The 23,380-nt window shown below is 37.1% G+C and overlaps 1 protein-coding gene across 1 annotated transcript; it reads right to left on the reverse strand.

Moving 5' to 3' along the window:
* Positions 1-1,771: 1,771 nt before the first annotated feature.
* nhlrc2 (NHL repeat containing 2) lies at positions 1,772-23,365 on the reverse strand. The gene is made up of 11 exons (XM_053511713.1): positions 23,194-23,365; positions 22,696-22,848; positions 18,848-19,303; positions 18,507-18,628; positions 18,269-18,398; positions 14,211-14,304; positions 12,733-12,964; positions 9,315-9,437; positions 8,966-9,175; positions 8,646-8,868; positions 1,772-3,812 (listed from the first exon to the last, which is right to left on the reverse strand). Exons 1-11 carry the CDS (start codon positions 23,354-23,356, stop codon positions 3,556-3,558), a joined length of 2,163 nt encoding a protein of 720 aa, XP_053367688.1. The 5' UTR covers positions 23,357-23,365; the 3' UTR covers positions 1,772-3,555.
* Between the last annotated feature and the right edge of the window lie 15 nt (positions 23,366-23,380).

The following is a 23,380-nucleotide window of genomic DNA, read 5'->3' on the forward strand; positions in this document are numbered from 1 at the left end:
ATCCTAAATGTGTTATATTGAATTTAGATCTGGTGACTGGGAAAGCCACTGAAGGACCCATTGTTCCCATTGTCATGTTCCTGAAACCAGTTTGAAATGACTTTTGCTTTCTGACACGTACATTAACAGTGAAATGGAAGTAGCCTTTTAAAAAAAATGACTAATAGTGTCCATGAAAGGATGCACATGGTCAGCAAGAATAGGCTGTGACATTCAAGCAATGATTGTTTAACAGGACCAAATTACTGACAGACCCAAAAATGTGCCAAGATAATAAGATTCAAGAAAACATCAACACCACAAGGCAGGTTAGATCCATACAGTCATGGTGTTGCTGCCAAATCCTGACTATCATCTGTGTACCTCAGCAGTAATGTAGATTCATGGGATCATGCTACATTTCCCCCCATCTTGACTGTCCTGTCTTGGTAAGCACTGTAGCTCCACATTTCTCTTCTTAATTACAGGACTAGAACTGCTGTTGTAGTCCATCTGCCTCAATGTTCATTATGTTGTGAATTATGAGATGTTTTTTTGCTCATCACAATAATATAGAGCAGTTATCTGACCTACTGTAGCCTTTCTGTCAGCTCAAATCAGTCTGTCCATTCTACGTTGACCTCCCTTAACATGGCATTTCCATTGGCAGAACTCTTGCTCAGTTCTTTTCTTCACCATTCAGAATAAACTCTAGAGACTGCTGTGCATACAAGAATCCCAGGAGATCAGCAGTCCATCTGTCTCCAGGACTCATACCACAGTCAAAATCACTGAGATCACATTTTTCCTCTGTTGTGATGGCTGATGCAAACAATACCCAAAGCTGCTGGCGTGTCTCTGCCAGATTTCGTGCATTGCACAGCTGCTGCACATTGGCTGATAGGATAATTGTATGAATGATTAGGTGTACAGGTGTTCCTAATACAGAGCATGGTGTGGTTGGTGAAGTTTTAAGCACACTTGTCCTTTTATTCCCTGGTTAACTAGAAATGATATTAACTTATAACCACATATTATAATGAAATCAATAAAGCATTTAAAGAAAAACAATTCATTGTTTAAAAGAAGATTAAATCTCTGCAATGTTAATCTGATTTTTAAATGTAAACACAAAGGTAAAAAAAATGTTAAGCGTTCTTTGATTTCTTCCTTTTGGAAGGAGCTTGGAGCCTATAAGTAGAACCATAACAGTGGTTTCCTTTGAAAAGGACTTGCAAGTAGAATATACAGGGAATAAAGAGCACTTAGCTAGCCTTAACATCCCCAGAGAAGCCCTTTTTTCCTAACAGTAAAACCACTGTTAAATTTTAATAACCTGCAAACCAACATGGAAAATATAGGGAGAAAAATAAACAAACTAAACCTAAGAAAGATGCTAGTTTGATTTCTGTGTAAGCATGAGCTTATACCTGTAATTTAAAACATCATAAATCTACAAATACCTTGTAATAATGAAAAATGCTCTCATACCACTAGACCTTTTAAAAGATGAAAATGACACAGCTATTTTTAGCTTTTTAAGGACACTTTTAAGGGTCAATGGACAAGGTGAGTGGTCAGTATTACAGGTTTTTAAATAATTAATGGATATGCTCACAACTCTGCTATACTCATGTTATAAATCAGTGCATCCTTTTTCTGATGTCAGACAAGATACATTTGGATCAAATAACTAGGTCACAAAACACATTAGACTTTTAAGATGATGTTTTGTTTTGAGTATTCATTAAAGAAGAAGAGACAACAGATGCAAAAATAAGAAACACTTACAAACTGTTAAAATAGCATTTATTTAATCATGTATTTCAGGCCAATAAAGTGCAGAGTTGAGATGGTGTATAGAAAGACAGCTGCCTTTGGAGAAGACTGAGAAAGCACACTAAAGCTGAGAGATGAGAAGCAAAAGGTCCAATTACATGAGCTTCTGATTTTCTCACTACCATGAGGATGCCAAGCTTAAATCTGGATTAAGAATCATTAAAACTTAATACATGGATTAAACTGTGAACTAACACATGAAATGCAACGTCATTTATTTTGGTTTGTACAAGGAACATTCAAGTCAAACTGGGACTTTGCACATTTCTGTATGTACCCGAGTGTGTATTTCTCAAGAATGAAGGTGTAATGAACCCATTAAAAAAATGAGACTCTTGGCCGCAGTAAAACAATTTGAATAGAGAAAGCGTTTTAAAGAAGGTCTGTAAAATAAATAAATAAATAAATAAAAACCTACAACATTTCTTTGGGATTAATCTCTATAAATAAAACAAAGATTTTGTTTGCACAATTATATCTTTACATTTATTACATTGGAGAACCAGAAACCAGTCAGAGAAAAAAAATTAACAGAATTTAATGAAACTTTAGCATCCTTCGTTATTTGCCTAAAGTTAAATCTGCGCTATAAATAAAATCAAAATGTTAAGTATAGGGGAAGTTATAAGCTGTTATGTTACGTCACGTCAGCCATCGCTTTTTACCTCAAAGTGGGCGTGGCTATACGCATTACTCAACAGAGCCAAGTGATGCTATGAACAGTTATGTGACAAATGTAATAAATAAATGTACTTAAAACAGGGAGTGTATTTGGCTGATGATGCAGGGAGTACAACTTAGCAAAAGAAAAGTGTAAGATACTCAACTTGGTAATGTACTAAATCCATCTAAAGGAGTTCCTGAGAGGCCAGTGCTTCAGGTGTGAAGTCTGATAATGGCTCTCACATACTGAGACAAATCACTAGTAAAATGCTGGGATGAGTGCACAACTGTAGCAGGGGGTTATTTTGAAAAATAATAGTGGGTTTTACCCTTATAACTGTGTACATTTATTCTGTACAATCAAAAATCCCAGTTTGACTCAACAGTTTATATTGTCTAGCATTTTTTAAATGCACTTTTATCTTGTACTAGCTTTAAAAAGAGTAAGAAAAAGAAAAGTTAAATAGATTAAAATCCAGTTTAAGAACAAATGATTATTAATGTATAGAGTTCAAAATACTTATATCTAAGTGCACTCTAAATATTAACAATGTTCAGCATGTATATTCTGTTATGTAGTCAGGACATTGGTTTATACATGTGACATGGGAGCAAAGTAATATGCGGCATACAAATTGTTAATCTTTTCAGATCTTTGTGTTTAATACATGCAATAATTTTTTGTAAAATAATGCTGGTAGACATTTTTTTTTCTGCTGAAAAGATAAGCTACATCAGATATGAGGAGAAAAACAGATCTAAGTGCCTGGCTACACATGGCTCTGAGCCAAGCTGGACTGATACAGTTAGGTAATATGCGCTTCTGAGAGAAAAAAAAGGCACTTTGTTCCAGAGCTGCTAATTATCTAACATATGCAACGGTTATTCTAGTCATATGTTTCAAGTGAACAAGCACCCATGTTGTTAAACCAGTACAGTATACTCTATGCGTGTAAACATGTAAGCTTTCACTTAAACATTAGCATGTGTAACAGTATTAATTCACTACAAGTGGTGCCAGTACACACTGAATTTCCACACCCCCCATAGAAAGTCTGGAGAAGCGAGTGTGCCTTAGAAGACGTGTGCCAACATCACAGGTATGGTGCCTTCTTTGCAAGTGGAGTCAACGTGTAGAGGTTGTACGAATGACACAGCCTTCATCATGCAGGCTCCTCCCTCTGAGAGGCAACAGTAGACCCAGGCACTGAGGGTCAGTGTGGGGTCAGGGGTCTGCGGTCGAGGGGGGATGGCGCAGGTGATGGAGAGAGGCTGGGAGAGATCGGCAATGCTTCCTGTCACAGCATGTCCTTGCAGTAACCATTCATTACCTGGAGAGGACAGGAACAAACTGAACTCAGCTGCACGTCAACAGCAATTATTCCAAAATTGCTGCCTGACGAGTCTTTTAAAAGACATGCTACTGCGAGCGTAGTTTGTGCGTGTGTGCATGTGCTCACAGTAGAATATTTCTTTCAGCTGGTAAGGTCTCTCAGCATGCACACAGCAATGCTATCACTCAGGGAGCTCATCTGCTCTCACCTTTATTTTGTAAACTGACTGATGCGATTTGACAAAGAAAGGTTAGCGCTGTGGTAATATATATGTGCACACACACGTGTGTTTGTTACTGGCCTTGAACCAAGGGCATGCTACGTAGTAAGTGTCAAAGTAAATTAGGCAAGCATCCTAATCCAAAACAAAAATTTATATACACATGGGACCACAGGAAGGAATTAAGCCGGACTAAAAGCACACACGCTCAAAGTAAAGTACTGATTTTTGAACCCTGATTTTATCTGACATTTGTGCCTACATAAATGCACAATGTAAGTATAGAAAAGCTGCACTTCTAACACTAAGTAAACCCATTTAATTACTAAGCCACTTAATTACATTTTTTAAAAAAAGGGCCATACAGAGTCCTGTGGGCACAAAGCTTATTATAGGCGCTCACTAAAATCAGCCCTGGGGGGCTCTTTCCAACTATGACCATTTGAGTAAATATTGTAAATAAGTTAAAAGACATGTTCTCTATTTAACCAAATACATATAGAGGAGGAAAGCTAAGATCTTGATTTAAAAAAGGCTTAAATCAGTATTACTTCGATAGCTACACTGATACTTTCTTTGTCTTTACCATTGTAACTTGTGTGAAATTGATAAACAGATAGAGAGAGAGAGAGAGAAAGAGAGAGTGGGAGATCTAGAAAGTATGTGCTAGTGTCCTCCAAATCGCAAAGGAATTGTGAATTTTTCTTTGGACTGGGTCCCAGTGTGGCCGGCTGGTCCCGGCAGCCTGGTGAAAATGTGTGAACAAAGCACTCCAACAAACAGTCTCTTGCTGCAATGCCTCAATCCAACACAAACAATTATACTTCTTATTAACTATAGAATAAGACAAATCCTATGACTGCGATTATGTACACATCCCCTTAAAGCAAATTTTATACTTTTTATGTATTTAAAAAATAAAAACATGAGAAAGTTAGGTTAAGTGAATATTGTCAATATGGTCTAACAATATTAAAGAATTTCCCCCAAAAAAACCTAATACTGCTGACAATTAAAAAAAAGGAAAGAAAAAAAAACCAAACAGGTTTTCAATATTACAATAAGCGTTTGAGCTATCGAAGAACCCAGGTTTTAATCATCTGTTTTTATTAAGCCATGATTTATTAAAGCTTGTCTTGTCTCTAAAGATGATTAGAAAGGCAAAAAAGGAGAACTATCCATGTCTCTCCTTCTGTAGGACTGTGCAGAAGCTAGCTCAGATCAGCACTGGTTTAATACAAACTTTGTTTAGCTCTCGGAGGAATCCTCAACAAATTCATTAACATACATACAAATTAACCACAATTCTTTTTTTTAAAAAAACCCTTAAAAACCCTCCTCGTTACCATCCAAAAGTATTGGAACAGCAAGAAAACCATTTCTTTACTTTGGCTAGGCAATGAATATATATTTGAGCTTAAGATGAATAGGAAAGACAGGTAAAATTTCAGGTTTTGTTGCCTTACATTTACATCTGGATGTGTTACACAACATAAAATATGCTGGCTTTATTAACCCACCCATTTTTATATGAACTCTGGGTTTTGCCTATTAAGTCCTTTTTATAGGATTTGATTGCAGTGTGTTTGAATAATCCAACATGAAAACCTGAGAGCATTACTACTTTGAAGCTGCTCGCTAATCTTTATCAGTGAAGTTACTTGTGATGGTAGTAGCAGAATGAATTCAGAGGTCTACAGAAACATTCTGTCTTATAATTTAATAAGCCTGTGCATCCAATCTAATTGGGAGGAATTTCATCATTATGAAATCAGTGGGAGGTTTTAGACTGGCTAAGTCAGTCATCAGACCTTGTTTCAACTAAATATGCGTTTTGCCTCTTAAACAAAAAAAAACTAAAGAGAGAAACGTACAATCAACTTATACATTTACTATAAATGACTAAGACCATTTGTTCCTATACTTTTGCTCACCGAAAAGAATTAAGTGGTCGGCCGCTAAATGTGGCATGTTTTGTGTTAACACATCCAAATATAAATATCAGAAATTGAAGGCTGAAATTGTGATCTATCGTCTCATATTCATCTACTGATCTCAATTCCAAATGTGTCCAGTCGTGGTGCCAGTCAAATGTTTGGATTTACTGTCTACATTTTTGAGAAATCGGGAATTCTATCAAAACTATGAAATAACAGATTATGCATATAGCATTCGGTAATTAACTACCAACAAGTTGTTATTTTGAGACATGAAGGTCAGCTGTTCTGCAATCGTTTTTGCAAGAATAGTATTGCCAAGTGCATTTTCAAAACCCATCAAGCACCATGACGAAACTGACTCTTATGAAAGCCATACCAGTAAAGCATGACTCAACTCATATCTCTGCTTCAGAGGAGAAGCTCATTTAGTTATCAGCCCCAAAAATACCAATTAACAGCACCTCACATTAGTGGATGTAGAAAAAAATTAAGTTCAGGAAAAAATCACAGAAATAGAAGGTGTTGTCCGATACTTTTTGTTTATGTACATGTATTTTGCTGTGCCAATACTTTTGGAAGGATTTGAAAAGAGTAAAAGATCATGTCTTATTAAATTTCATTTAGGATAAACAATCAAACCTCGGATTGCGAGTGTTCCGCAAGTGTTCAGAGTTTTCTCACACGGACACACTTCCAAATATTTTCTTTAAAAAAAATAAAAATAAATAAATCTTTCATTTTTGTAAAGCTGGTTTGAGACAATGACCATTGTTAAAAGCGCTATATAAATAAAATTGAAGACAAGCAAAAATTGTTAATAAAATTTAACTTGGAAAATGAGGTTTATGAGTACCGTGTATTATGTATTACGCATACGCTTCTTGTTTTGACGCGGAGCGTCACGTGATCACAACTGAACGTTTTTTCTCTCTCTTGTGCTGAGGAATTGTGAGTAATTATCTCCCCTGCTGGGTCTTAGTGCGCGTCTCTTACTGGTATAATTAACATCTGTGCACGCGTGTATTGTTTACTATAACACTGTGACCACGTGTGTGTAAAATATTTTATTTTGTGTCTGTATGTATGTGTCTTCGTGTCTGTGTGCGCACGCGTCATTGGATACTGTGTAAACACCCCCCCCCCACACACACACACCTCCTACTTTCGCCTTCACAGACATGCACTCTTTCTCTCTGCTCCACACTGCTCTGTCGCAACACACACACACTCCTCCCACTTTCGCCTTCACAGACACACACTTTTTCTCTTTGCTCTACACAGAAACACTGCTCTGTCGCGATTCTTTTTATAGGTAAAGTGCAGGTTAATGTGTTTTCTTTTTACTTTACAGAAGTGATTCTTTTAGTGTGTCGCTCAATCGAGTGTCATTAGAGAGATTTCTTGTTTATTTTTCTGATAAACCAGTGTTTTCGTTGTGTGCGCGTACATGTGTGTGAAAAGAGTGGAGGAAGGGTAATTGCGTAAGACGAGGAGGGGGAGAGGGGAGCTTACTTTAGATTCTCACACACACACACACACACAGAAACACTTATCTGTCTGGAATTATTTTTCCTTTTTTTTAAAAAAAAAAAAGGTAAAGTGCAGGTTAATTTGTTTTATTTTTACTTAATATTTTTTGTGCTAATTATTTTTATGTATTAATTTTTTTGGGCTGTGGAACGAGTGTTTTGGAATACGAGCCCACTCCTGGAACAAATTATGCTCGTAATCGTACTTTATAGACATATATACAAACATACACGTATTGCCCACTTCATTAGAAACACCTATTCACCTGTTTGGGTAATTAATATATTGACCAAACAAATGGCAGCAGTGCGACACACAAAGACAAGCATTTGAATAATATTCAATAAAATAAAATAAATTGAATTGAACTCTATAATCATGTACAGATCAAACACACTGTGCTTGATGGTCAATAATTTCAGTTAATTCAAAATATTTGAATCAACTTTCAGTATGCGAAAAAATCTTAAGACATCCAAATGACTGTGCCTCCATTGTGGTTGCCAGACAGGTTGATTTGGTGATCCCCTCCAAATCACAGACACACACAGACACAGTCTGCAGTTTATATAGAACAGCACACAAACACCCAGTACGTAGGTGGACAAACGTTGTTCATTAGAAAGAGAATATTGCAGACCCATCTGTGGCCACTGTATTAATTTAATTAAAATGAATTTAATCAATCTATCTATCTATCATAAAGGATATAGTTATTTAAATAGTCACTTTTCATAACCATGCTGAATAGAAAAGCATCTCAGATGCGCACATCAGACATTAATATAGATGAACTACAACAGAACTGCTGTTCAATTTAAGTTAATTTTGCTTTACACGTCATTCTGTGCAACTCCGAAAGATTCTATGAAAGTTTAAGGAGATTAAATTCTAGCACCAATGACCATACCATAGTCACAGTCACTGAAATCACATTTTTCCCCATTCTGATGTTAAATGTGAACATGAACTGAAGCTCTTAATCAGTAACTGCATGATTAGACAATGCACTGCTGCCAAAAGACTGGCTTATTGGAAAACTGCATAACTGAGCAGGTGCACTGATGGCCTATTAAAGTGTCTAAGTGTAATTGGTTTTAAAGTTCCTCTTTCATGCTAGCTCAGTCATCTGTTCATTACCTTCAGCAGAAAGACTCCAGAAGCTGGGGGCATCCTTGGTCAGTTTGGTTCCATCAGGCAGAGTCAGGCTGAGGTGGATGTTGACGACCTGCCCTGCAGACACAGGCAGCGTAGCCATGCTGAGCACTTGAGCTGACTTCGGGAGCTTGGGAACCTTTACAACTGCAGCAGCAGAAGCAGTGGCTATAACAGAAGTATCAACTTCTACCATTGAAATAGGAACCTAAAGTAATAAAAGGGTGTTAAAAAGATTTGTGATTATGTTTATTGTAGGAGAACATTAGGTGGCATAACCATTATCAAAGATGACATACACTGACCATGGAAACAGTTTTGGTCTGCAAGTCCAACACTTTAATCCGATGGTTGTTGGTGTCTGCTATGTAGAGCAGCGTGTCCCCCTCGGCCATACAGAGACCCCCAGGCTCATTGAAACTAGTCTCAGCAAAGCTCGCGCCAACCATGTGGCTTGCTTCCCCAGTGCCTGCCAGCACCTTGCACTGCTTAGTTTTAGGGTCTATAACTTTGATCTGAATTGAGAAATTACACTTTAATATGTAAAAGAAGACTGGGTGTCGCCAGACAAATGTCAACAAATCCAGTAACCACTTCTTTCACTACGTTGCAGAAAAAAAAAAAAAAAAAAAAAAAAAATTGTGGGGGGGATACCTTGTGATTATAGGAGTCTGCCACATAGAGCAGGCTGGTTCTGGCATCCCATGCCACTCCTAAAGGGTGCTGCAGCTTAGCATCCACGCCCTTTCCATCCACATCTCCGAACGCAAAGAGATTCTGTTAAAACAAGAAGAAAATGCATATAGGGATAAGACTGTGAAAAGACATATAGGGATGGCGAGCTGTGCTGCTGTTTAACAGCTTGCTGGATTGATAAAGTTGATTCCTGATGTTCTTGATCTGCCGCGAGACAATCCTGTGATAGTACTTTACAGACAATGCTGTGTCAGGGATTTCCGATCAAAATTGTGTGCATACATCACACTTAAGCGCAGACAAATCAAACCTTATCACACCATTCTTCTGACATGAAAAGACGTCTGGCTACACATTGACTGGTGGGAGCCACAGGCAATCAAGAGACAGACAAAAAGAGAGAGAGATACAGTGAGAGACCCATAATATATTACAAAAAGTAAGTGATTCAGCATTTCAGAGTTTTAGCTTTTTATGTTGAATAGGTCATTCATTTATTTTAATAACAGACACTTGGGCTACATACTTTTTTTTTTTGCTCATACTGCTGCGGTCATACCCACACATATACATCATACATATATATACATATATCTTTACCCTTTCATATACATCTTTTTAGTATAATTATATATTTTACATATTCTGTGTATAGATTTCTAAAAAAAAAAAACAAAGATTAAATAAACTTTAAATCTATATTTAAAGAAATTTTTCTTTTATTGCAGTGAAATCTATCCAAATCTATCCATTTTCCTATGCTATCCTACCTTAGATTTCACGTCAGGATCAGTCATATAAGCATTTCCCTGCATGTCATATAAAACTACAAATGACAAATAAAACTAGAATTTAAATTTACATTCCTAAATGTATAATATAATACTCCATACTACATTTACATTTAGGCATTTGGCAGACATTTTTTTTTTTATCTCATGATACATCTGAGCAGTTGAGGGTTAATGGCCTTGCTCAAGGGCCCAACAGCGGCAACTTGGAGGTTGTGGGGTTTGATAGTCATCACAACATTTGTGTCATTTTTACTTAGGCATACTGTGTAGCAATTTACATCTTGGGAGACAGTGAGGAGAATTAAGAAATGCTCTGCTACAAGAAATTTACAAAAGACATAAAGACAGCCAAATTCCAAAATCTTACACCAGGTACTACTACAAAGAAACCAATCCAAGACAAAGGCTCTTATTTCCTAACCTTTATCAGCTCCTTAGTCCTACAGCTAAGTAATGGCACCGTGTGTGAGAAAGACCTGACAAAGCACTGACCTAAATATTGGGTATTGGGCAGACACTCACTTCAATCAACTAAGGTTATTTCATATTCTACTTATTTTGGCAGTCTGAGTTTTTATTCAATTTAAATTACGTTTTAATCAATTTCTTTCAATGTTACATTTGATACGAAATAAGGACTTACTCATGTGCTCTAGGTGGAAACTTCCTTTATTACTGAAGCTTTAATTAAATCTGACTTCACATTAAATCAGGGCTTCACACCGATATCCCTAACCCTAGATATTTTCTATGTATCTATTCATCTATGAAACTAGACACTCAACCAAGCACAGAGAGAACTTGCAAACTTCGGGGACAAAGACCGGTGGCAAGATTTGAACCCCTTACCCTAGTGGTTGGATGCAGCAGTGCTAACCACTAAACCACTGTATCCCCCATAAACGAGGCCCATTTAAGTCAAACTTGTGATTTAATCTCTTGTAAATGAAGGTGTGAAACTGATTGACATTTACAGATGACTTTTAAGGCTGTACAAGAGCAATTTTAAGGCTGTACGCCTGTGAATGACAATTAGGAGTGACACACCTGATCTTTAAAAATCAATGGATAACTTGTCTACTTATTGAAGTAATGCAGCTGTTTGAGGGAACTGTACATGCAAATCACTCATCAACACCACTTACACATTACAAGAGCTCAGTGTCTGCAAACGGTTTATAGGCAGGTGTGTGCCTTTCCTAAATATGTCCAATAAATTCATTTATGCACAGATGGACTTCACATTGCCGAAGCATCTTGAGGAACACTGATAGGAGTAGGATGCACAAGGGCTCAACTGCTATTTTTTTTCTACATGAACTTCTCCTCTCTCCCATGAGAGACAGTTTGATCATGGTTCTTGAAAGGTTTTGCAAATTCACTTGACAATACTGTACTTGCAAAAACTGTACCAGAACAGCTGACTTGTGTCTTAAAATAACAACCAACGGTTGTTGCTGTTGTTACTAAATTCCCTAATGCTATGTGTGTATGAGTTATAAAAAAAAAATCTAGTATTAAAATAAAACTAAACTCGTGTCCAAACGTTTGACTGATACTGTACATCTATATATACATCCATCTATCAATATCCATCTTATAAAACCTTTAATATAGCTTTCCTGAAATATTTTTTGGCATAGTACTGTAAGAAATGCAGAAATTATTATTATTATTTTTAATAAGCTCTTTATAAAGGTTAAATTGGTGCGAACTGTATTGATACTACATTCAAATCAGGAATAATGTATGGGAACAGGTTCCTACGCGGCTGACGGTGATTAATCATTCGTGCTTGAATTGCCACTCATTTTTGCCACACAACAGATCCATGTATCACATGCAGATACAATCATACATCATTTCATGTACCCAAGACAAATATGGGTCACGGAGTTCATTCTGCAGTGCGGCTTTGCAAAGGGTAAATTAGAAACAAGCTTGCTCTGTCACCTCGCTCCACGGGAGTCACAGTTAGTCACGTCTAATTCAACAAGGCAGGAAAGAACAATTACACTCAGATCTAACTAGCAAACAGAGCAATCAGATCCATTTGAATTCTCAGGAAAATACAAAAACAGTGAGATGAAAATTATACAGATTTGAAAATCTTTATTTCGGGGTGAAATTGAAATAAGTACTTTCTCCACCAGGTTGTCTCGGCTCAGTACATGAGCATGATTGCTCTTGACCTCACTTATTTAACATTTCTGTGTGATCGAGAGCACTCTGGAAAATTTTACACAGTATGTTACAAAACGTTGTATTCTGATTAGAAATAGGATTGAAGCCACAAAAATGTAAATTTTTATCTTGTGTGTGGGTGGGTTTTTAAAACCACGTCTATATTAATGGGAACAAGTGGGCCTTTTTTACCTCTGAGTGGAAAACACAAAGTGCTGCAGAACAGAGAGCGCAAAGCACTGCAGATAAGAGTTTAGAAAAGAACTAATGGACAAACAGGTGCTGAATAAAATGTCCCTTTTGTAACTATTTTAAATTTTATCAGGATAAACAAACTCTGCCAAGCACTATTTTGGGAATCATACAAATATGCTTTGAAAGCTAAAAAAAGATCTCACCAGGGGGTCCCTCTCCCCTCCCACTACATGTTTGACGGCTCCGTCGCTCAGAGAAAGACTGCGGATAGTGCTGCTCTCGCTGTCGGCGATGAACAGGCAGTTCCATGGCTCTTCGGGAGCACAGGTCAGACCAGACGGCTGAGCCAGGCCAGCTTTATGCGGGTATGCGTTATTCCTGTTCTCCTCATTCCCACTGCCTGCAAATCGCACACATTCGCCCTTTTTATGCTCACTGCAATCACATGAGGAAAACAAGAGATTAGTGTGGGTGCTTTAAAAGAGTGGAAAAAAAAAAACTTTAATAATTTTCTTTACATTCTTCCATTCTTTGATTACCCCCTTAGGAGAAGAAAATGATCAAGAAATACATTTTAAACAACAAATTATCTACTATTTTCAGCTTCGGTTGCCTAAATCGCCTGTGTCAGACTTTTTTCCATTAATCGGACCACATCTGAATGTGTCTGCTTCATAAGCATCCTTGACCACTTTTTTTGCTATGTAAGATGCTATGGCAATCATACTTGGTTGAACCTAGCAATATTTAAGACTTACTGTCAACATGGGACAAGTTTAAACTTAATGAATAGCCATACCAAGATCACGGCGTACTGACGTAAATTAAAAATCAACCAACAAACTTAAAAAAAATAATAATAATTTTTATATATGCATGATACATCAAAGTCTTTTAGACTGACACTAAGACTTAATAATAATTAAATAGTCATGACACTGCACAAGCTAAACTGTGTTAAAGACACACTAAAGTTTAATTTATGCCTTCGTTTTCTAGGATTGGCTCGCATTTTAGGCTCAGTAAAGATCCTTTATACATAAACAATAATAAGGCAGAGGACAAAATACATCATAAGAGCACCGTTGCTCTCCAGCACTGTTGTGAATATGACTGAATAAAACCATGAGAAACAGAATATAAAAGTGAGTCATGTCTGAATGACAGCAGACCATTGTTTTAACAGATTTATGAAGCCCACATTTCCTTTCACAACTACTTTATGCTGTTTTTGCATTGTCTGAACTGCTTTTGGATCCTCTAAGTGCACAAGAGGCTCTTTTAAGAATCATTTTCTATAATATTTTTAGTGTCTTTTTGTTACAGGATACACTTATTTAAAATTTTGAAATTGTAAAATAGAGATGATTTTTTTCTTTTCTTCTATTATTAAATCAGGGGAATGCCAACTTTTGCCTTTTACCACTTTGTATGAAATATGCTAATCACGCATTAGAATTTCAAAATGAAGGACAGAAATAATCTCGGCTACAAATGTGTACATTTACTACCACGTTTCTTTAAATAGAATTAGATTAAATTACAAGTAAAAATAATCACAGTTTACAGCATAGCATGCTGCACCCTGGAGGATGACATCATACTGGTACCACATGCAGATATAAGTGTGCGTGCGTGTGTGTGTGGCAGTGTACCGGGTCCCCCGACAGGAACAGCTTACCTTCCTTTGGGCAGCTTCCCATCCTCTAGGAACAGAGCCCAGATTTGATGCGTCCCTGCCATTGCAATCCACAACACGTTATCCTTTGTACCACCTGTGCACACACACACATGCCATGAAACGGCCATCAACCTATTTTTCTTTTTTAATTTTTAAACCGTGTGTTTTGAATTGCCCATTAGGCTCCACTGGTCAAAAAGTGACCATCAAGTCATTGTTATTGATGGAAATGGAAAGCAAGTACAGGGACAACAGCACACACAAGCTGGCTCAATTACATACACTGTGTTCAGTACTAAACAACTAGCGTTTGTATACATCAAAGCACTGAGAGTGTAATAGTGTGTGTATGTTTTGCAGGTCCCACGCACACGGCCACCAGACCTCAGCTAAGCACTATTCAACAGTGTCTGTCTTCAGAACCATGCCATGCTTGTGTGTGTGTGTGTGTGTGTGTGTGTGTGTGTGTGTGCATGCTTTATGAGAGGAATGAACAATGAGGGCCACTGCACTCATATCTAACAATAGCTAGCTAATGGTGCTGTTTATCTGAGACAATTTCAGCTGGCCCAAAGCCCAGCTACATGCATTAATGACAAAGAAAGACTAAGAGAGAAACCTGATGGCCTGAGATTAAATCTTTCTATGAGCAGCTTTTAAAATAATTTAAAAAAAGATAAGACATAAGGATGCAAGACATCTATGGGATTGACAATATGATGAATCCAGACCTTAAATGCAAAAAACCATTAGTTTCAAACTTGGCTGTAGGTATTAAATAACAACAGTAAAAAACATTACTGAAAGAGGTTTTACATGGGCCTACATAACGAAAACGTATGGTGTATAAACATCATTTAATTTCTCCCGTTGGCTATCTACGAAGGCTTTTAAAAATTATGTGCTTAAAGCAACAGTTACATGAGAAATTAAATGAAACGACACTTTTCTGCTTACCCTAATTGTAGCCAATCAAGCAAGACATGCTTTGGCTCATTATTTTTGCACTGCAGTACAAGACTAATATTTACACCCGCCAGTTTTCAACTTTAGTTTTTAATTTCAACTGTGCAAACAGCATAATTGAATTCAATTCATACTTTTCTCAAAGACCTTGTTTGGTTAATTAATATAATTGATAAAACAGCCAATAAAAATAAATAGTAAAATTAGTAAGAAAACACAAAGCTGTGCTTTTATTCAAAGAATATGCCAAAACGATTTAGTTTGCAGAAGACATGTGCAATTACTCCAGTTTGGTGGCTAAAGAAAGCAAGACTTCATGCACTGTCTGATGACATGTTTATAATTATGCAAATGTTTCACAAAATGTCCAACAAACATGCAAAGGGACTAAAAGAATTCAAGACCGACATATGGAGCATCCCTGTGTGTCCTAAGGATCAGCCTAAAGGGAAGATTATTACAAACAGTATTACAAACAGCTACACAGATTTCTGACTACCTAAAAAAAAAGCAGGAGGTGCAGTTTCAGATGCACTAAAGATTTCATCTCGTTACACAACAATGACTTGAGATTTATGAAAGGCTATCTAATTCTACGCATCAAAGATTCTGCTTGTCAACTGACTTTCTAAAAGGTTAAAGAAAAAAGAAAAAAATCTAGCTCACAATTAAAAGCAGTAAAAATTTTGAGTTCAGGTTGAGATTAGTTGCCTAACAGAATTCTATAAAACATTGTGTGGGATGGTTAGACAGGCCAAATAAATCATGAAGTTTATTTTAAAAAGTTGCTATAATACTTTAAGTGCGGCAAGATCCGTTTGAAGTCATAGGTCACCCATGAGCGGTTTTGATCTTATCATATCTGGAGCTCAGTCCAGTCAATGCATTAATCTTCATATCTGACGCTAGTAACGAGCATCCCTGGCTGTATACTCATGGGTTGCTCCAAAAAACAAGAGTCCATTCCATAAGAACAAAAGGTCCACTCTGACCAGCTACAGTCCAGACTAAGCAACATAAAAGACTAATATGGTATCAACAACCAGAGCTACAGAGAAAACTTCCAAGAACTTCAAAAGGAAACTGTGATTAAGAGACAGATGGGCCTGATGGAGAGACAATGTGGTGGTGAATAAGATGAATAAAATGATCATAAAATATAATAAAATTGCTCCTGGCAGAATAATAAACTCAGGGTTTATACTGTATGAGACATTAAATTTCATGAGTAATACTGAGAAAAATAATTAAGTGTCTGTAATTCCTATGCAAGGAAAGGCTACTCAAAGGGAAATAAATATTAAAGCAGTGGAAGCAAGAATCAGACCGTGTTTTAACGACCTCTTGTCCTGTTACCCTAAAACACCCCATGATCCCTCCAGATGAAAGTAATAATGACTTCTTTAACTTAACTTGTTTGATCAATGGCTTCACTACAGTGGCTCAGTATATCACTATTTCAGCTCATAGCTGGAAAGCACTCTCCAGAACTAACCCTCTCTGGGACAGATTGATGTTTTCCAGTAAGTCCAACACAATGACTGCTATGGGTGGTGTCCACAGGAGGAAAAAGTCATGACCACCCACCATGTGCACGACGTGGAAAGAGATTGAAAAGAGCGGGTTTATTTGCCATCTCTCTTACCAAGAAAAAAATACATTGATAAGAAAATTGATAAGAAACTGGAAAAATCAAACAAACCCTTCTGTATGAGGAAAAAAAAAATAAGAAGGCAAATCAAATAACAAGAATTAATAAAGCAAAAGTTGCATTAACACATTTTGTTTACAAAACAAAATCTAGTTGGGAGTCCACACTTTACTGGAAAGGTTTTCAATCTTACACAAAAAGGACCAGTGTGGCTGCAGGCTTTCATTCCAACCAAGCAGCAACCTTAACCTCCAATCACCTATGAAGTGGGTCTCCAATTTCATTATATTAAAAGACTGTTAGTCCAGTCTGTTCTGGATCCGACCAAAGCACTCTGCTTTACTGTCTACCCTGAAGGCTTGGATGAACGATACACATACGAGGGGCATTTTAAAACGATACACATACGAGGGGCATTCAATTAAAACAGGGACTTGCGATGAAATTTCTCATGAATGAACGAGTAAAACCAATTGACTTTGCAGAAAAGCACAGTACGGCGATGAGACTCTTGATGCAGCACATTATAGAAATTTGTCAGGAAGTTATTGCCACATCCCACATAAGTCCTGATCTCGCCATTTCCACATGCTTGGGCCATTAAAGGAGTTCATGGGAGGCCAGAGTTACATACGTGAAGCAGGCAGTCCGATCACGGTGCTGGCGTACTGAGCAAACTTTCTTTTTTGATGGTATCCAAGCAATAGTAAAATGCTGGGATAAGTTCATCAGTGTAGCGTGGGATTATATAGAGAAATAAAGGTAGTTTTTACTTTTATAAATGTATAGTTATTCTGCACTGTCAAAAGTCCTGGTTTGACTACTGCCCCTTGAACAAATTTACATATTTCTGATACAGATCGGAGGAAAAAGCATAACACCTGGTCTATACTACAGAACATTCCAATTTACTCTAATCTGACTTGCGCCTCTTGAAGATCAGCAAAAAGTATCCCAATTTCCAAGCTTGTCTTAGGTGATTTACTTTCCAAATCATCCTGTAGGTGTAATTCAACTTTAACTCCACTGATCTAATCACAGAGCTGTTTTGGCTGGCCTTACCTGTAGTGTGAAGGCACCCTGAGTGTGCTAGCCATCTGGACACCAGAATCTGAATGTGTGTGGTGTTTTGCTTTTATTGAAACTTGTCGAAGTGGCAGATTTGAGGAGTAAAGTTAATTACCAATGAGAAAAATCTGAAAATTATAACACTCCAGCTGGGGTATTTGGAAAGTTTTAATATTAGATAAGATTTAATAAACTTTACAGTGTGTGTCAAAAGGAGAAGATATATGACTAGAAGGTTATATTTAATTCTAGTTATATCAAACTCTTGGGAGTCGTATCTTCATCCTTCTTATCTCTTGTTCCGTACCTTAATAACCACTCGTATAGCAATTTGTCTAAACAGGATGTTAAAATCTAAAGATAAAATCTTCACCTGCCGTGCCAAGAACTATGTCCCAGGGCGAGCTGATTGGCTGCTGGAGTCCTATTGCTCCACCCACTTTATCTGAACCTTGCAAGCCGACACCAGCTAAAGTTGTAACTCTCCTTTCTGAAAGGTCAATCTGATGAAAGACAAAAAGTAATACATCACAGCATGCTTAATCTGCTGAAGAGAAGTAGTCAGAGAAATAGGTCAAAGACTGCAGCTGCAGAGACTACCATCCATTTACCTTCCTGATGAGGTGATTCTCAGTATCCGCCACATACACAATATCGCCTCTCATGAATATTCCTTGAGGAGAATTAAACCGCGCTGCAGACAGATCCCCATCTTGCTTACCACTTTCAGGCCCTGCCAATAATATTAAAAGAGAAAAGATAATTAGAACTGTGATGGATTGCCACCCTGTCCAGGGTGTACCCTGCCTCATGCCCTAAGCCTCCTGGGATAGGCTCCAGGTCCCCGTGACCCTCAATACAGGATAAAGCAAGATGAGTAAGATGAGTGAGATGATTAGAACAGAAAGATTGCTGTTGAATCATTGAAGTGAAACATTTCAGCACTTCTTACCCCCTACAGAGTATAGGACTTGTCCAGAACTAGTCACCACCAGAACCCTGTGGTGTCCTGTATCTGCAATGGCCAGGTGCTTACTCCTTGGATCCACCGCCACTTTTCCTGGGAATGACAAGACGGAAGGTGGTAAGGAGTCCTTGAAGAGCTTTTGTCCCACATCATGGTCTTTTAGCAAAGCCTGCTGTCGATAATGCTTGAGAGCAATGGTGGTGAACAGGAAGAGGCGTTCTCGATGTCCTTCACCAACTAGAGAGAACAGCAGGTTTCCTCTGGGACCCAAAATTACCAGAGTGGGCCAGCAGGACACTTCCAACTCATGCCACAGCTGGGCATCACTGTCGTTCACCACTGGGTGAGTGATGTCGTACTTCAACACGGCACTGCAAATGTTCTGCAAAACCTTCTCGTTGGGAAATTTAGCTGAGTGAACACCCACCACAAGCAGGCCATCTAAGAAAAAAGGCAAATCAAGAAGAAGAAGAAAAGAGTCAGTGAGAAAGCAGAAGTCTAGTTCTCTAACAAGTTGGACAATGTAAATTGTATAACATATTATGACCCAATCAATGTATGGCACTGTTGTTAAGCTGTGACCATCAGTTTCCTTAGGGGTCTGGAATGAGAACACTACATCAAACAAACAAACAAACCTTTCTCACTTTCTTTACTTTAACCTGACTGTGCCCTCAGCTAAAACTTACAAGTTTTTAAATCCTACCTTTCTTTGCTGATATATGCAGCAGATTTACCTGCTGCTATGCTGCACAGTGTTACTATCAAATAGCCAAAAGCTACAAGTTACAATGAAAATTAGATGTGAGTTTTTGTCAATTGCCTATTCAGATCTCTGCACCAAAATGCACATCTCGTAATAAGGTAGGTGAGGGCAAAGGAAATGAGATTTTCCCATGAAAGCTTGTAGGTCTGAAAGGTTAATATATGAAACATTAAAGCAGCCAAGGAGAAATATGCGTCTTCAAAAAAAATCTGTAAAAGGTCTTTAGTGACCAAATGGATAAAACGAAAATAATAATAATTCAGGAATAAGTGAAATATTAAAGCATTACGTTGATGTTTTCTCATTAAATTGCTTTTGTTCTTTTTAGATAAAAAGAAATTCAAGGCTAGATAGAAGACTCTCAAACAATACATGCATGTGAGCTGTGTTGATGGATGTCTTATGTAATCTTTGGATGAATATATCCTGCTTGTCTGAGCTGTCAATTTGCTTCATTGGCTGACAGCCTTTTTAAACAGCTTTTGTCTTCTTGCATTTAAGGGTTATTTTTATTCCAAACCTGTTAATGGTTTAAACTTGATAAATGGCCAGGAAGTGCTTAAGAGATAAAAAGAGATTCTTAATTAATTGGGTTTTACCCCGTTCTGATCATTTAGCTGTCACTCATATAAAACACTTAATTTTTTTGAACAATGTTTTGTTTATCAATAAAGCCTTCTCTGAAAAAAAAAAGAATATTATGTATAATACCTATACATGTAATGTTAACAGAACATATGCCATTCGTTTACACTAGTGGCCACTGCACAACTACACTTCGTGGTCATTAGTTAAACCACTATCACAAGCCACTTTAAATATATCACTTTTAAGCATATTTGCATGCACAAGACACTTTAAATATGTGGATTGCACAACCCTGGACATTACTATTTTTTATTATCATTTATATCGGACTTCATTCCACACAAAAATGCCATAAATCTATATCTACTTTGTACAGCTGTTTTTCTCATTGTTCTATATTTCTTCATATATTTTCTTATAGTGTGTTTTTGTTGTACAGTTATTTTATTTTTATATATTTTATTTTAATCTTTCTTGGTTAAATTTACCTTCTATTTTATTTTTCATATGTATTTCCTATTCACAGTTTTTTATTTGAAAGTTACGAGCAGTTCCCTAAGCATTTCACTGCATATCGTACTGTGTATGACCGTGTATGTGACAAATAAAATTTGAATTTGAGTCAACAAAGAGGTATAGTCAATGTAGAGTGCAGTTTGTGAATACGCCTGATAGAATAAAATCATGTTTTACATGTTTCACTGAGTTTTTATGTGGTCCCCAGGCATCCTATTACAACCAATGTTTTTTTTTTTTTTTTTTTTACATTATTTTATTTTTCTCAACTCTTTCTTCTCACTCCATGTCTCCTTTCCATCACTAGAAGTAACAGCCCTCAGGGAGTGAAACCCAGCCTGTAATATACAAAGGCTACAGATGGCGATTTTAATTTTCCAGCTTTAGATGCCCAACAGCAAATTGTTTATTCGGAAGTTAAAACTGCGAGCCACGATTAAGGAATCTACTTCTAGGGGAGTTCTTCTCTTTATGAAAATAAAATTTACCTGACCTAGATAAAAAATTAGCATATGGAAATTAGTGAACCAGCCTACCAAGCTAATCACAAGTCAAATATTGTTATAATCATTAATGGAGCTTGGGAATGATATGAAATTCATTAAAAAAACTGAGATGGCTACATTTAAAAAACGCCCATGCATAAAAGGCCCGTTTAAAACAAAGATAGGGATGGTTCAGCAGTGACATCAGTATGTTCTGATCTCTAGTAACGGAATGTACCAAAGCTGTGCCAGCAATGTACTGTAAAGTTTGAGATATGGCAGTAAGCAGGATAAAGACTGTGTGGCTTGGCCCACTTCCTTCTTACAAAGAGGGTAATGATAGACCACTGACAGCTAGAGTAGATAGCAACTTTCACAAAGCTGCTATAATAAGACACGTGCCAATAGAACAGTGTGTCTAGCCATGATGACTGCTTGTTCTGATATTTAACAGATCATTATACCCAGACCTCAGGGTGAAGGAGTGTCAAAAGCAGGGGTCAAGGGAAAAAACTAAACAAAACAAACAAACAAACAAACAAACAATGCTAATTGCATAAAAATTCATGTAATAAAATGTTGTATATGTCAGTTGCATTTTTATGCAATCTGTATATAAAAATAAGTGAAACTAAAGTAATGAAAATATCTGGTTGTCTAAAATCTGCATCTTGTTCAGTGGAGGTCATGAGGCAGCAGCCAGACTCATGATGACTAATTATATGCTGTAGTACGTCTGAGTGAGCCTTATAATAGCCAGAGATGTAAGAGATACTACGTCCAACAAGTTCATGGGTAATGTACAAGAGGGAAACAGCACCTCTACTCTTCACCACGACATTCCTTATTTTCACTACTGTGTGTAGGTTTATGGCAAAAATCAAGTGCAGTTTTCTTTAAATCTTAAACTTTACCATTTATCTAATCTTAAATGTTAAAATTCCTATTAAAAATAAACATATGAGGTTATATTAATGAATAATACATAAGGTTTGTATGCACCATGTAATTCAATGTTTTTTCTTTAGTTATTTTATTTTTGCATTCTAGAACAATACAGGAAATTTAAAATATGTTATTATGAAATAAGGCAAAAGGGCATCAAGCACCATGATAAAACAAATAAAGACCAATCCAGGAAAGCAAGACCAAAATGTACCTCTGCTGCAGAGGAGAATGTTCACTTAAAATTACCAGTCTTAGAAATCACCAACTAACAGCATCTCAGATTAGAGCTGTTATAAAGGCTTTACAGACCATTAGTATCAATATCAACGGTTCAAAAAAGATTATTGCACATTTCGAATGCATTCGACATTGTTTTACAATAAGAAACTGCATCCAGACTCGACTGGTACTGGCATAGCATTTGGATGAGTGTGAATGGGAAATTATATCCTAATACTTTGCTGTGATATGTGCCTACTCCATACTGCAGAGAGTTAATGATCATCCACAGTGATGGTATATGTGTGTACCTTTAACAGAGTGAAGCTGCTCCAGTTGGTGCAGGTCAGGCAGTATGTGGATGCAGTTGATGCAGCAGTAGGTGAAGAAGTCCAGTACGACCACTTTGCCTGATAATTCCCTTTGTAGAGACAGAGGTCCATCTGTGTTTAACCACTCCAGTCCTGTAGTACACCAGAGATATAAGCATGCACTCACATCGTGTATAGCCATATCATATTTCATGACCAAAATCATACCATTTTTACTAGCACTATTTTGAGGGTTTGGAAATTCTGTACATGTTTGTTGAATTTTAGTGATGGAATCCCACAATGCCTTGCAATATTATAGTGACTGATATAATGCTACCCGAAACCACTAAAATAATACACACTTTGCGGCTTGTAATGAATAGTAAGTTTGGAAACATGTCACACACATGACGTCAAATCCAAACCGAAAAACCCAAACAAAGTTCTCTGGCTGATATGCTGTACTGCTTGCTTATAACTTCATAAACAGCCAACCTTGTTCAAAATCAGGAATCTTCAAATCTTCGTTTTCGTCAAACTTTCGTAAATACTGATAAACCAAATTTTCCTTTTCTTCCTGTGTGACAACGTCCTCCAGGGAAGACTCTAACTGGCTCTGAAAGGGAAACAGAGCCGTCAAGCTGCTGCGCGCCGCCATGTTTCCGATAAGAGCAGGAAAGAG

The sequence above is a fragment of the Clarias gariepinus genome, chromosome 14, assembly GCF_024256425.1.
Source record: "Clarias gariepinus isolate MV-2021 ecotype Netherlands chromosome 14, CGAR_prim_01v2, whole genome shotgun sequence".
Taxonomy (NCBI): Eukaryota; Metazoa; Chordata; class Actinopteri; order Siluriformes; family Clariidae; genus Clarias; species Clarias gariepinus.

Bases quoted from the DNA above. Each gene is read 5' to 3' on its own strand.
- nhlrc2 (XM_053511713.1), bottom strand. From the start codon at position 23,356: ATGGCGGCGCGCAGCAGCTTGACGGCTCTGTTTCCCTTTCAGAGCCAG. The intron at 18,629-18,847 runs GTAAGAAGTGCT...TATTATTGGCAG, and splicing joins AGTCCTATACTCTGTAGGGG to GGCCTGAAAGTGGTAAGCAA. The intron at 18,399-18,506 runs GTAAATGGATGG...GTCTTTCATCAG, and splicing joins AGAATCACCTCATCAGGAAG to ATTGACCTTTCAGAAAGGAG.